The sequence below is a fragment of the Perognathus longimembris genome, chromosome 28 (assembly GCF_023159225.1).
Source record: "Perognathus longimembris pacificus isolate PPM17 chromosome 28, ASM2315922v1, whole genome shotgun sequence".
NCBI lineage: Eukaryota > Metazoa > Chordata > Mammalia > Rodentia > Heteromyidae > Perognathus > Perognathus longimembris.
This window is the reverse complement of record NC_063188.1, coordinates 42,962,525-42,977,969: the sequence shown is the minus strand read 5'-3', so window position 1 is coordinate 42,977,969 and position 15,445 is coordinate 42,962,525. Positions and strand designations below refer to the sequence as shown.

The following is a 15,445-nucleotide window of genomic DNA, read 5'->3' as shown; positions in this document are numbered from 1 at the left end:
TGTAATATGAATTTATCTGATCTGGGTAATTACCATATCCATTTCTTCATATATTTAGTATTTCTTTTTGTAGGGAACAATTAGACTTCTCTATTGGAAATACAGATTTTTTGTCATCTGTAATTTCTCTATAGAACATGAGAAATTTTTCTTCCTATACAAATTCTAAATTTTCTTTCTTTTTTTGCTGCTCTTGGGGATTAAACTCAGGGTCTGGGTGTGTTCCATAACTTTTTTGCTCAAGGCTAGCACTCTATCACTTGAGCCATAGCTCTGTTTTTAGCTTTTGGATGGATAATTTGACATATGAGTCTTATTGACTTTCTTGCCAGGGCTGGCTTCAAACCTTGGTCCTCAGATCAAAGCCTCTTCGGTATCTAGGATTACGAGCATGAAGCACTGGCACCTGACTATGCCTTTCTTTTTCTATTACATTTTCTCAACCAAAATGATGACTAGCTTGCCTTAATTTGACTTTGAAAACCAACATTAACAACATGTTTAATATGTTTTTATTAAGGATTTTAAAATTAATGTTTTATATTTTTAAAAGTTATTAAATTTGGATATATTAAGGCACTTATGTTTTGGCATCATTAAAATGGGCTACATTATCACATTAATTTGTCAAAAGATAGAAAATTGTATTAGAAAGGAGGAATAAACTTAAGATCTAGGAATAAACTCAAGATTAGTGTGACTATAGGAAATATAAATATAATGTACACTTATAAAATGCTTGGAAAGTACATTTTACAGGTTTTCACCACACCAAAAGTGATAAGGATGTTAAGTAATACATATTTCAATTAGGTTGATTTAGCTCCTTTTCTGAGAGAAAATATGTGCATCAAAGTTTTGATATATACAATTTTTGTCACTGTAAATTGTATCATCTCTATGATATCTTTCTAAGAGCTGCAAAATTTAAAGAATAGCTAAAAATCCCAAGCAATTAACCATCTTGTTCTAAGAGAAAACCTTTGAATTTTCCATGTTCTTTTTGGGGGCTACAGGGAGTTTCCAAAATGAGATTCTAAGGAAAAAGTTCTTTTTAAATTTGATTACGGTTCTTCTATACTAAAAATAGATGTGATCATTTAAATTTTTTTTGATTTTTGTCTACATAGCTATCACTGTGGATAATGAGTCTTTAATTATACATTTTCGACACTGCACCTGGTAGGTGAGAACTGTTGCCATTGTGTTGTTCTGCCATCAAACAGCAATTACTCTTCCATTCTCCTTACCCCTGTTACAGAGCAAGACAATTTATTTAACTTATCTGCTGCCCACCAGAATGGGACTGAAGAACATACCTACTGGGTTAGGAAAAAAGTATATATGCGCAGGTGGTATGTGCTAATGTCTCTGCTTTCCTCATTGCATTAAAAGAACATCTTACATACCTGGTTCATGACAGATAAACTTCGTGTCAGCTGTTTCATTTCCAAGGCTTAATGATTAGGAAGGTGATACATATATTTTTTTTCAGGGAGTTCATTTTAATAAAATTCCACTAAATCAAATGAAATTGAATGTCTTGTGGAGCGCATGATAGAATTCTAACTGTATTACTTAGGTTAGGAAAATAAATGAATACATTTTTCTTGTGGAAGTTAACATTGTACTATAAACTTGACTGGTTATTTCACTAAGAAGGCAGCCTCAGTAAGTATCCTAACATGATTATATTCAAAATTTCAAGCATATGAAGAAGATGTAAAACATGACTGGGTTTTTCTTAAAGATGTAGAGCTCTTTCCTCTTACTTTCTCATATTTACTAGAGATTGAAGAGCCTACTTAGCTTTTCTTGGACTTTAAAAAAAGCAAACCTATTTTTACTCCTTCCATTACTGTAGGAAAAGATGTCTGGTGCTTTTCTAACGATATTTTTTAAACACATAACTTGTTTGTTATTTAAACCAATTTACACTTAAGCTGTTTGTTAAACCACCTACAAAATAATTTGGACAGCTTAAGAAATTGATTTTAATGAATAAGGAACCTGTGTCCTTTGAGACAAAATATTGGCTTAAATTCTTTCCCTAAAGAGACTATTTGTTTACTAGTTCTTGTTACTATGGAAGAGGAATTGGTTTTTATCACACTTAACTAGAATATACCTTTCCTCATCTTTAAGGAACTTGTGTGAGGTGCACATAGAAATGAGACCGAGTAGGATCCATCCAGTAGGACTGGAAGAAGGAATAAATGTAGCCACAGAGAAAGATGAAATGTCACTTTTGTTGTTTTCTTCGGAAATTGTAATCTATCATTGCATTGGAGTCAAAACCACTAAGAGGCAAAGCTAGAAAATTGACTCATTCAACTTTTCTATGAATCAAGTGAATTAAGTGGTCAGCAAGTGTCATGTTTCAAAGGCAAATGTCTAGAAATTGCAGTGTCACATCAAATAGGTGCTTTACAATTGGTTGGACACAGTTCATGCACTGTTCTATCCCAGTGCTATTACGTTTTCATTTACACAGACTTGAATGGATTTATAGGCTTTTTTGGATTAAGACCAAGTTGTTGCGTGCCAGTGGCTCACACCCATAATCTTAGCTACTCGGGACTAAGATTTGAAGATTGTAGTTCGAAGTCAGCGTGAGCAGGAAAGTCCATGTGACTCTTATCTCCAGTGGATTACTCAGAAAAAGCTGGAAGTGGCACTGGCTCAAATGGTAGAGTACTACCCTTGAGCACCAAGAGGCTCAAGGGTAGCATCCAGGCCCTAAGTTCAAGTCCCAGGACCAGGAAAAAAACAAAAAGAACACACCAAAACCCCCAAACAGCCTCCAAGTCATTCTTAGCATGTAGAAATTCCTCCCTCTTTTCTTTTTGGTTATTTTTAGGAATGAATATCTTTTTGGTTATTTTTAGGAATGAATATATATATGTATATGTATATACATATATATATATATATATATATATATAAATATATATTCATAGGCATAGGCTAGGCTTTGAATGCAAGGCATTGCAGTTACTCTACTTGCTCTCTAGCCTAGTACTCTACCACTTGAGTTGTATCTCCAGCCTGACTTTTGGTAGTTATTCTGTAGTTAAAGCATTACAAACTTTTTTGGGGGGCAGCCCTTGAGATACCATCCTTCATATTTTAGCCTTCTAAAAGGAGAGATTTATAGGTATAAGCCATAGACACCTGGCAGCATTTTATTTTTAGTTGAAATCTATGTTGATAGTAAAACCATTATGAAGTTGATTCAGCTGGAAAAATTATTCCTTAAACATGATGAATATATTGTTTTTCTTGGCTACTATTTGAGGATATTGATCTATGAACAGAATGTACAATATTGTTTTGCTGGGCTACACATTGTTCTTAATCACCCTAAGTCCTTTTTCTTTCCCTAAGTGCATATAACTGAAATTGGTTTTTAATTTCAGTGAGAAGCTTGCCATTGCTAACATTGGTATTAAATAAACAAAACACCACTTAACAATAATCTTCTAAACTTCCCTTAACGCTGAATTATTGGTTTCATGTGTTAAAATTTTACAAAGTTTCTGAATTCCACCAAGAAACTGAACTATCATTCATTTTATTTAATGTTCCAATGATTTGGATTGTAGTATGAGAGTACACATGGGTATAGAAAACCATTAGAGAGGAATGAAATCCTTTGTACAGAACACATAACCCTCTATACTAGCCTTTAGCATTTCACAAACAGTGATAAAGCAATGAGATGACTAATATTGCACTCTCTCACATGAGACCAATTTCTTCGACAGCTTTATGGGACTCAGTATAGAACTTTCTAATTTTAGCTTTAACTCTTTTGATAGATAGACATAAATCTGGTGACCCTAAACACAAGTAGACATACAGTCACCATATCCTATTATGTCTCCTTTGTGTATAATATAGAGAACTCATCTGTTTACCAAATATACAAGTTATGATCACATGAAATTTATTCAATAATACAGTCTGAATTTCTAATTTATGAACAGAAGACTGAGGTTTGGGGAAACTGAAACCTAAATAAGTAATTGCATATACTATGTACCTTTGTAAATATTTTTATCTTTCCATTTTGTTTAGTTCTTGAGTGGTAGAGAGGGGAGAATCTTACTTTCTTTTTGATTCAGAGTTAAATGAATCCTCTGATGCTTTCCTTAAATGTACTTTTCTTTCCTTTGATTATGATGATTTGTATAAATTGGCACTTTAAAAATAATGACCTAAGAATTTGTGAAAGGTTGAAAAATACTTTGTGTTTAAGACATCTGCTATCAATATAATTTTTATTGTCCAGAGTTTGTATGAACTATCACTTCTCTCCCTTCCCCCCGTTTTCACCCCTGATTATTTATAATTTCCATGAATATGATGATCTGAACTGGCCAGAACGTGAATATGGTTAAAATTAAATATAAATAAGGTATTGATAATACCAACTTAAAGTAATGTAAGTCCCAAATGATTAAATTATAAAGTCTCACTGTAAAGTCTCATTGTTTTTGTCCCATAATAGATGAAGTGTAATATAGGTTCAGACTAATGTGGCTTAGAGGTAGAGTGCTTACCTAGCAAGCACAAAGCCCTGGGTTCGATTCCTCAGCACCACATAAACAGAAAAAGCCAGAAGTGGCGCTGTGGCTCAAGAGGTAGAGTTCTAGCCTTGAGCAAAAAAGAATCCAGGGACAGTGTTCAGGCCTTGAGTCCAAGCCCCAGGACTGGCAACAAAAAACAAACATAAAATTCAAATACTAGGCAAGAATGATTGCTCAGACATGTAATCCCAGGGATTTGGCAGAAATGAAGGCTATAGTGATTCAGGTCCACATGTGGATACTGTGGCTTGAAAGCACATTTTGAGAATCACTGACTTTCACTTTTCTTGTACCAACCTATGTATTGCAACTAACATTTTGCTTTAAACTACTTTTATTCCCCTTAGTTTTGGGCCTGGGGCTTGCCTTGAATCTTTTTGTCAAGGCTTGTACTCTACTGCTTGAGTCACAGTTCCACATATGGCTTTTTAGTGGTTAATTCGAGATGTGAGTCTCATGGATTTTGCTGTCTTGGCTGGCTTTGAACTGCAATCCTTAGATCTTTTTGCCTTCTAAGTAGCTAGGATTATAGGTGTGAGCTACTGGTGCCCAGCTAAAACTAAATTAAAAAATCCATCTCATTATTTTATTTTATTTTATTTTATATTATTTTATATTATATTATATTATATATTATATATATTATATATTTTATATATTATATATATTATATATTATATATTTTATATTATTTTATTTTATAGAGTGTGCATGTTTTAATGTGTGTGTGTGTGTGTGTATGATTTCCTACATACATATTTATAAAGGGAGAAATAGGGAAGGAAGGAAGGGAGGAAGGTAAAGAAAAAAATGTATGAACAGTTAAGTACCACAAACTGGTGTCTGAAACACAGACAACTATGTTACTAACAAGAGAAAAGGGAACATGCTATATTATAATTATTTTGTTGCTCTAGCAACCATCTCCTTAGGATTCTTATTTTTTCCATTTTAAAATGTATAGTGATTCTTAGTTGGACTCACCTGCCCACCAGCCTAAAATATTCTCATTCGATACTTCTCTTTGCTTAGTTTGTAATAAGTAGTTCCTTCTGCCTTACACTTAGGTTTCATGATTATATCCCTCCACTGCTCTCCCCTTCTTTGGGACAAGAACAATTTTCAGTGAATGAAACCAGAGTATTATATACTTCTCAATTGGAAACTGTCTGACATGTGTGGGTGACTAATATCAAATGAACAAATAGAAATTATATTCCTGTTTCAAACAATTCCCTATATTTAGAAAAAAATCCTCATAAATTTCATAGCACTAGATGAAATTGGAATATGACTAAAATTTCTAAGTTAATCACAATTTGTAAGTGTTAAATTTGGAGAAACCACAGATTATTTTTGTCTCAAACGCTAAGACAGATATTGGAAACTGTATATATAAATTAGTTTAACATTACTGCTATGTTGAGTTTGAGATAGGGTGTATTGTGCTTATAGTATATGCTGACTTTCTTTTCTGTCATAGATTTAATCCAATATATTATACTCAGAGTTGATGTCCCTTTATCCTTCTACAACCACCCCACTGATTATCAAGTGCTTTTGTAGAAAATAGCTCATTGTGCTGGGTGATTACATGCCTCAATTCTATAGTAGCTTGCTGCCAATTATCATTACAATGCCATATTGCCTTTTTTCTTCTTTCCATTATGGAAATTAAAGCAAAATTTCTTTAAAATGAGCTTACAGATATATTGTAGATTTGATTGGTTTTGAATATCAGCTATTTAAAAATATATTTTCTCTAGTGAACCCCCATTGTTCTTTCTGATAGTCTCCTAGAAATATAGGTCTCTGCTATTATGATTAGGCTTACCTTAGATAACTATGAAATGATAGTTTAAAGATTTTGGAATAGAAATATATAATTGGAATATGTGTAGAGTGAATGGGACCGTGGACATATGGCTCAGTGGCATAATATTTATCTAGTATGAGGCCCCAGGTTCTATCCCTAGCAATGAAAAATATATACACATACATTTAGGTGTGTGTGTGTGTGTGTGTGTGTGTGTGTGTGTATGTGTAGAGAGAGAGAGAGAGAGAGGAATTACATATTTTAATTCTTACTTCACAGAAGTCTTCTATATATATCTCCAGCAGTATTAGATTGCCTTTCTGGGTGGTTTATGGTGGGGCTCCTGGAGCTTGAACTCAGGGCCTGGTCACTGCCCCTGAACACTTTTGCTCAATGCTAGTGTTGTACCACTTCGTACCACAGAGCCACTTCTCGTTTTCTGGTGGTTAATTGGAGATAAAAGTGTCATGAGCTTTCCTGCCTGGCGTGGCTTTGAACTTTGATCCCCATATCTCAGCCTCCTGAGTAGTTACGATTACAGACATGAGCCACTAATGCTCAGCTTACACTCCCTATTTTTTTTTAGCCACAAATATAGTAAATACAATAATATTTGAATTACAAATTTAAATTCATTGGGTCAATTTAGTGTTGGCTATACACAATATAGTAGTAGTGATGTATAAGGCACTCTACTAAATGAGGTGTAAGATGGAAAGATAAATATGATAAATATTTTTTACGGAGTAAGGTATGTGGCAACAATCATAAATTTAGACCTTAAGAGATAAAGATTATTTAGAGATAGAAAAGAAAAAGAATTCACATTTGGTTGGAAGACACATGGTGCAAAATCATTATTGCATCAAAATAATTATTTATACCTTGAAGGTTTTGAGAGTTGGTGGTGTAGTTGATTTTTGGGATACCTCAGGGTTGCCCTCAGAGAGTTAACGACTGACTCAAAAGAAGTAGAAAAATGATTAAAATGTAAAGACAGTAGTATCAGATTTGAAAACCAAAGTTTCATTTTGTATATTTACTGCTTGAAATATAGCAATTTATCTGGCTATTCTCTTTCTTACCTAGCTGGGTTAACAACTTTGGCCATGAAGGTCTTGGACTGCTTTTAGATGTGCTGGAAAAGCTTCTGGACAAAAAACAGTAAGATTAAACATTTTAAAAGTTTCACCAAAGGGGAAAATTTGAAACAACACAAAATATGATATTTTTTCTCTATGTAGGCAGGAAAATATCGACAAAAAGAATCAGTATAAACTTATTCAATGCCTCAAAGCATTTATGAATAATAAGGTAAGCACTACATTTATTTATTTATTTATTTATTTACTTACTTACTTATTTATGTATGTATGCATTTATTTATTTATTTATTTATTTATTTATTTATTTATTTATTTATTTATTTATTTATTTAGGCCAGTCCTGGGGCTTGAACTCAGGGCCCAAGCACTGTCCCTGGCTTCTTTTTGCTCAAGGCTAGCACTCTGCCACTTGAGCCACAGCGCCACTTCTGGTCGTTTTCTATATGTGGTGCTGAGGAATCGAACCCAGGGCTTCATATATATGAGGCAAGCACTCTTGCCACTAGGCCATATTCCCAGCCCAGTATTATTTATTTTTCCTCTATTATGGAATAGGAAAATTTGCCTGATGATATGGAAAGTTTGGAACAGAAAATGTAGTACATGTTTATTCACTTTACAAGAGTCTTTATGATGCAAATCATTATAATTTTCACTTTAATACCATTTGAAATACTTTGCTTCCTACAATATTCATTGGTAAGTTTTGCAAGTGCACGGACCTATTTGTATTCTTTCCAATTTAGGTAATTTTTTTCTTTTATGATAATAGTAAATTTAAATGTCATAAGTTGGGTACAATTTTCATTCAGTTTGTTTTTATGCAACTGAAAATAAAAAAAAACATGAAGGATAAGCCTTACTTGTTTGCTAGGGGTATTGTAAGGTTAAGATTTCTTGTTTATGTTCTAATGATGTCAGTGAGTTAGCCTGTAAAAGACATCTGTGGAAGACAGCAGGGGCTTTGTATACATGTGCATTATGGAGGATGTTATAAATTTCACACTATCTTTTTTTCTTTTTCTTTAGAAATTTTCCCTCTGTGTAGCTACAGGTATAATACAATAGGCTAATTCATTCACTTAATTACATAATTACATTTAGATGGCATTTTAATAATCCCAAAATACTTACTAGAAATAAATAATTATAACAATAACCAGAAATTTTCCACATGTGGACAACAGCTATTAATAAGTGATGCAGTAATATTGTGTATTTAAGTAATTTGCAAATAATCTTTCTTAAGAATTTTTAGTTACACATAAATATGTATGTGTTCTATGCACATGATTTGCAAAGAATACAAGATCATGACAAGGATTCAGGTTGGAGGGCTGTATTGTGCTTCATAGAGCATATTTTTAGCAATATTTATTGTAGTGTCTTACAGAAAGACTCCCATCACTACAGTATAGAATGTCTTCATTTCTGTTTTCTTTAATATGGCTACATAGTTATAGTATCTGATGCCTAACAAGAAGCACATACTGAACATTGTTTCTGGGTAGTTGATGATAGATTTGTTTTTGCATTTGAGAACTATAATAATATAATGGAAAAGGAACAAAGCACTAGAGATTAGGAGATATGGTTCCTATATTGCCCCATGTAAGTTGAAATGGCCTTTGGAAATAACCTATGGCTGATCACTCTCCCTGTCTGTAAATTAAGATATGGGACTCTTCCAAATTCCTACTGACTGCCCTTGTCAACTGTCATAGCTTTACAATCAGAATAGTCACCACAGAAAGTTTTATTAGTAAGCTTTTGTAAGAAAGCCTATTCCTACATGATATACTTTGATATGTCATCAAATACTTTCCTATTTTGTGATGGTTTGGCAGTTTGAAAAACATAATGTTTTGACATAGATTATCCTAACCTAAGGTTAGATTTTACACTATATTTATGTCTTACATATAGGTGCTTAAATGATTCTTTTAAAGTATATGCAAGTGAGACTATTGGCATAAATATTCAATATAGAAAATATAGAACAATATATTGACATTGTGTTGGAATAAATATTGTGTTGCAATTAATTCTTAAAATCTTAAATCGTTTAACTTTCTTTGTCCTTTAGAATTTTGCTTGTTTGGAAAACTCTTTTCCCCTGTACTTGTACTACTGTGATCATGGAACACAATCCATAGTTTCTTAATATCAATTGACAGTTTTACTCTGATGTGTGGATTGATGCTTTTCCAAATGTATTCCTTATATCTTTAGGTTTTTTGTTTGTTTGTTTTGTTTTTGTCCAGTCCTGTGTATTGAACTGAGGGCCTGAGCACGGTTCCTGGCTTTTTTTTTTTAAAAGGCTAGCACTCTGACACTTGAGCCACAGTGCCACTTCTGGCTGTTTCTATATATGTGGTGCTGGGGAACCCAACCTAGGGCTTCATGTATAAGAAGCAAGCACTCTTGCCACTAGGCCATATTCCCAGCCCCATATCTTTAGTTTTATAGTAGGTACTTCCCTACATACTAGAACTATTAAGTAACAATTTAAAAAGGAATTAAATATTTTACTCTCATTTAAATGATTTAACTTATAAATTTAAGAGCATTAAGTATATTTTGCACTACTGCAAGTCCTTTTGAAAGTTAAATTTTGAATCCTAGAAGCATTCATATGTTTAGAACTCAGGTAAAGTTTACTTACTATAAAATAGCAACTGTGATCTGATGAAATATTGTTAGATTTTCCCATTTGACTAAAATGAAGGAAACATAGTTCATGAGAAATCTGAGAAAGACTTTGTGTGACAAATATGAAATTAAAACTGTCTTCCTAATATAACAAATCCTAAAGTTTTAGACTTAAGCTTTTTTCTTTATATATCTATTAGGATTTGTGTGCATGTGCCTATACACACGTAGAGTTTAACCTAAAGTATACATGAAAATGGTGTCTCCTTTGCTTAATTGTGATTGTTAAATCCTAGGTAGTACTTGTTTGCAATTAAAGTGTCTGTGGCTACCTAAAATAGGAGAATGAATGTAAGAAGGTATGGGAGAGAATCCATACCAAGGTTTAGTGCATTTTTAAGTGGCTTATAATATAAAATAGGGCTTTTTGACATTTTAACTTTTGTGTTTACCATCATTTTTCAAGCATATATACTGGACAATTTAACCATGCATTCCAGACTTTTCCAGGGATAGCAAGTGACATAAGCAGAATTACTTTAGAATCATATCATTTTGCATCCAATATGTTCTTTTTTGAAAAAATTTTGTTAGTTCCAATATTTTCTTGAAAATTTCATGGACTTCTTAGTGCACGCTACTGGAGATCGTATGTGATCACAGCACAAAACTCTAAGATACAGTCATTTCAAATAAAGAAAGAGTAATTTCCTTTGATAAGCATTTATATAATTAAGAAGAATTTTACTTTGGAAGCATTGGCTTTTGAAAAAAGAACTTACGTTGCTTTCTTCAAACATTGAAGAGGTTTCATAGATATTTTAATTTTGAATAAAAGTTATTTTCTGCTTCTTTTTTAGTTTGGATTGCAAAGAATTCTGGGAGATGAAAGAAGTCTTTTCCTATTGGCAAGAGCAATTGATCCCAAACAACCCAACACGATGACTGAAATAGTAAAATTACTTTCTGCTATTTGCATTGTTGGAGAAGACAACATGTAAATGTTACTGCATTTTACTTACTACACTTAAAATGATACTTGATAAATTAAGTCTTATGTTTTTGGATGGAAAAATATAAGATGTTAGGAAATATTGGATTGACATTTTATAGTATGTGGTGTGTGTGTGTGTGTGTGTGTGTGTGTGTGTGTACTCATTTTGTTTATAGCGTGAAAAGTAGGGTTAGAAGTCTAAAAGGAAATTCTTCAAAGATGAATTAAAAGTTTATAAACACACACACACACACACACACACATCATACTGCACATCATGTCCTTTGACTCACTGAATTCACTACCTGCCTTCATTTTGTACAATTATTTCATAAGTCTAGTTTTATGAAGTTAGTATTATTAAGATAAAGTATATACTCTAAAAGATACAAAATACTTAATATTTCTTGTGAAAATACAATGTAATAATACAACTACTTTTCATTTGAATCAGAATAGGGCTGAGCAAAGATGCATGTTCTGGTTTTTGTTTTCTTTTAAGTCTTGCTGCTTGAACTCTGGGCTTGGACGCTGACTTTGAGTTCTTCGGTTCAAGGTTAGCACTTTACTCCTTTTAGCCACAAGTCTACTACTTGTTTTCTGGAGGTTAATTGGAGATAAGAGTCTCATGGACTTTCATGCCTGGGTTGGCTTTGAACTGTGATTTTCAGATTTCAGCCTCCTGAGCAGCTAGAATTACAGGCAGCATTTGGCAGATATATGTACTAATTTGTTTGACATTCTTATAACTGTTAGAATAAAATGGTATGTAGGTTAGTGCTAGTTACCATCCTTAGAAATCAAAATACATACATTAAAAAGAATATTATCTATAACTCTTTTTTCAATGATAGCAAACGAGATACCACTTGCAAAATTAGTTTCCATATATGTGTGTATGTATGTGTGTGAATAATAATTTTTTAGAATAATAGTTTTTTAGCCAATAACATTTTCAGTTCTTTACCCATAAATTGTACACTAACTTGGTACAATTTTTATTATTTAATTATAAATTCAGATATCATTTGTTGGTAATTTAATTTGGTCTCAACATTGTATGGAGATACGAGTGCTTTTGTTCAGATGAATTGGTTTCTTACGTACTGATGCCTTAAAAAAATTTTTTTAGTGGTGGTGGCTTATTCCTGAGCTTTTTTTGCTCAACTGGATTTCTGGAGATGAGTCTCATGGAGTTTCCTGCCTGAGCTGGCTTCAAATTGTGGTCCTCAGATCTCAGCCCTCTGAATAGCTAGGATTACAGTCATTAGCCACCAGCACCCTGCTCATCCTGATGCCTTGTTTTGCTAAAGATGTCTCTTTTAGGGTTTTTCTTTTTTTGATTATAAATAGGTGATTTGTTTTAGTTCTTTTTAAGAATATTCACTCTTTACAGTATTTTATTATAAAATATTACTATGTACACTAAAACAGTTTAATTAAAATTTTTTGTGGCAACTGGCACTTCAAGTAAGGGCCTGTAACCCCCCCCTTTTTTGCCAGTTGTGGGACTTGAACTCAGAGCCTAAGCACTGTCCCTGGCTTCTTTTTGCTCAAGGCTACCACTCTACCACTTGAGCCACAGCGCCAGCCACTTCCAGCCTTTTCTGTTTATGTGGTGCTTAGGTATCCAACCCAGAGCTTCATGCATGCTAGGCAAGCACTCTACCACTAAGCCATATTCCCAGCCCCAGTTCTACCAGTTGAGCCATTTCCACCTTTATTCTGATTTATTAGAGATATGAGTTTCTGGGATTTGTCTACCTGGTCAAACCCAAATGACAATCTTCAGATCTGTGCTTCCTGAGTATTCGTGTAGGTGATCCCAGAAGCTGTTTTCCAAATTAAATTTTTTGATGCTCTAAATTTATTTAAAAATTTAGTATTTGACTTGTAGAAGTAACATTGGAAGAACAATTTTTATATTATTATAGTATTTCAGTTAGAAGGAATAAGTTCAATATAATGAGTTGTACATTATTGTGCCTAAGTTAATAACAATGTAATATATTCATCAAAATCAAGTAAGTGAGGTAATGCATATATTACTTAGGGTGATTTTGCTATTTCCCTAATGTGTATGTTTCAAAATATTGTGTTATATAGTGTAAATGCATACAAATTTAATTTTTCTTGTAAAAAGTACACAATAACTAAGCATTGTTCTGCTCTATATAAGCTTTACCCACTTGGAATCAAATAGGTAAGAGTACATGCAATAATTTCTGTGCACAATGTGTAAGAATTCTTTGTAATGTGTGTTCTCTCTCGCTCTACAGACTAGACAAACTTTTAGGGGCCATTACTGCTGCAGCAGAAAGAAATAACAGGGAACGATTTTCACTAATTGTGGAAGGATTACAAAGTCATGAGGCCTTGCAGTTACAGGTGAGTTCCTCTTGTTTTTAATTGCTTCCAGTTTTGTTTAGACTACTCATTTTCTATGACATCAACTGCATTTTAGCTGGTATTTAAATAAATAGAATGCAATGTAAAAATAAAATCTGTGTTGCTGCACATTTTGTTTGTGAAAATAGCAATTTGTTTGAAATTAGGAAAACTACCTGTGAATTATAAATATGGCACCTATGATGATCATTGATATCATAATTTATTGATTCATATCATAAACTGTGGAAATTGAAGTCTCAGTAATACTCTTGGCTGAAGAGCACATAGTTCAATCAATATCATGTTGTTGAAAGTGTTATGGAAACGTTAGGGTTATGATAGAAATTTAAAAAAAAACCCTAAACATATCTCTCTTTGTGCCATTCAGACAACAATTGAAGGTGTGACTCACCAGTGTTAAGGGGATTGAATTTTAGTCTCTGTGTCAGAGTCCATGTACTAGCCCTTTGTAGACACAACCAAAATGCTTTGTTTAGAAAATAGTAAAATCAGTTATATTTTCTTAGGTGGATTCTGGTAATGACACAAATAACTTTGTTATTGTTCAGTAAATACTCATATCTATTGCCCATATTTATGATATGAGGGCTTACATGAAATGTTTTAATTTGCATATATCATTTGTTTTCTTAAAATGTTTTATAGATATAATTTTGGCTCAATTTTGTTTCTATTTTATAGACTGAGGGTGATTAATTGCTTGTGTAAAGATAACATAGTTTTAAATGCTAAAATTGTATTCCAGTTTGGTCTCGGATAGTAAATTTTTTCTTTTACTGTCTATGCCATTTAATGCACCATGAAAAATGATTTCTGTGATGTATTTTAAGCTCTTGTTTTGCTATTTAACAAAGAGAATATATTTCCACATTTAATTTTATGAAACTATATAGTACTGATTCTTTATTAAATTTTTATCTGATGTGAACAAAACACAATTGAATTTTTTTACTGTATTAAAAAGCATCTATATGTTTACTCCCCAGAGTTTGAAATGTATCAGATGGATATAGTGGCTTATCTATAGAGAATCTCAAGTGTAATAAAACTGTGATACTTCTTCAACTAAATTGTGATTTTTCTATATCATTAATTCTTCCATTTCAATTATGAGGAACATTTTGATATACTTTTACACTGTCCTTTTTATATCCAATATGTTTTGTTTTTAAAAATTGAAATAGCTTCCTACTGTTTTCCTTTCTATAATACATTTTTATTGTCATATAATTCAATCTTAATATAATTTTGTACCTGTAGTGCATGGTTGAAAACTTTTTTAGGTGATTTTTTGAAATTTTGTTCTTATTCTTATGATTGGACTTACCTATCTAAATGTCCTTGACTTTGAGACATATGTATTAGTTGGTACTTGCATCATTTGTAGTAGAGAAAAAACTGTACATACATACATACATACATACATACATACACACACATGCACACACACACACACCTATTCCATGCTCAATTTGCTTCACTTGATCCTTGAATAATTACATATTTAAGATTGTTTTGTTTTGTTTTGTTTTTTGCCAGTCCTGGGGCTTGGACTCAGGGCCTGAGCACTGTCCCTGGTTTCTTTTTGCTCAAGGCTAGCACTCTACCTCGAGCCACAGCATCATTTCTGGCCTTTTCTGTTTACATGATGCTGAGGAATCAAACCCAGGGCTTCATTCATGGAAGGCAAGCACTCTACCACTAAGCCATATTCCCAGTTCCTAAGGGATGTTTTTTAATATAATTTTATTGTTGTTAAGGTGTTATACAGAAAGGTTACCATTTAAATGTTCTTTGATATAATTTTTGTATGGTATTGTACACAAAGTTTTCCATTTCATAAGTCAGGTAATGAGGACATTTCTTTTTGTGG

At 32.8% G+C, this 15,445-nt stretch overlaps 1 protein-coding gene across 1 annotated transcript in view; it reads left to right on the top strand.

Annotated features, from left to right (window-relative positions):
- The window catches only part of Diaph2 (diaphanous related formin 2), an 826,225-nt gene that overhangs the window by 188,676 nt on the left and 622,104 nt on the right, over positions 1-15,445 (top strand). Inside the window, exons 8-11 of the mRNA XM_048336944.1 lie at positions 7,498-7,572; positions 7,653-7,722; positions 11,027-11,163; positions 13,440-13,548. Coding sequence (XP_048192901.1) covers positions 7,498-7,572; positions 7,653-7,722; positions 11,027-11,163; positions 13,440-13,548 — 391 coding nt within the window. The remainder of the gene's footprint in view (positions 1-7,497; positions 7,573-7,652; positions 7,723-11,026; positions 11,164-13,439; positions 13,549-15,445) is intronic.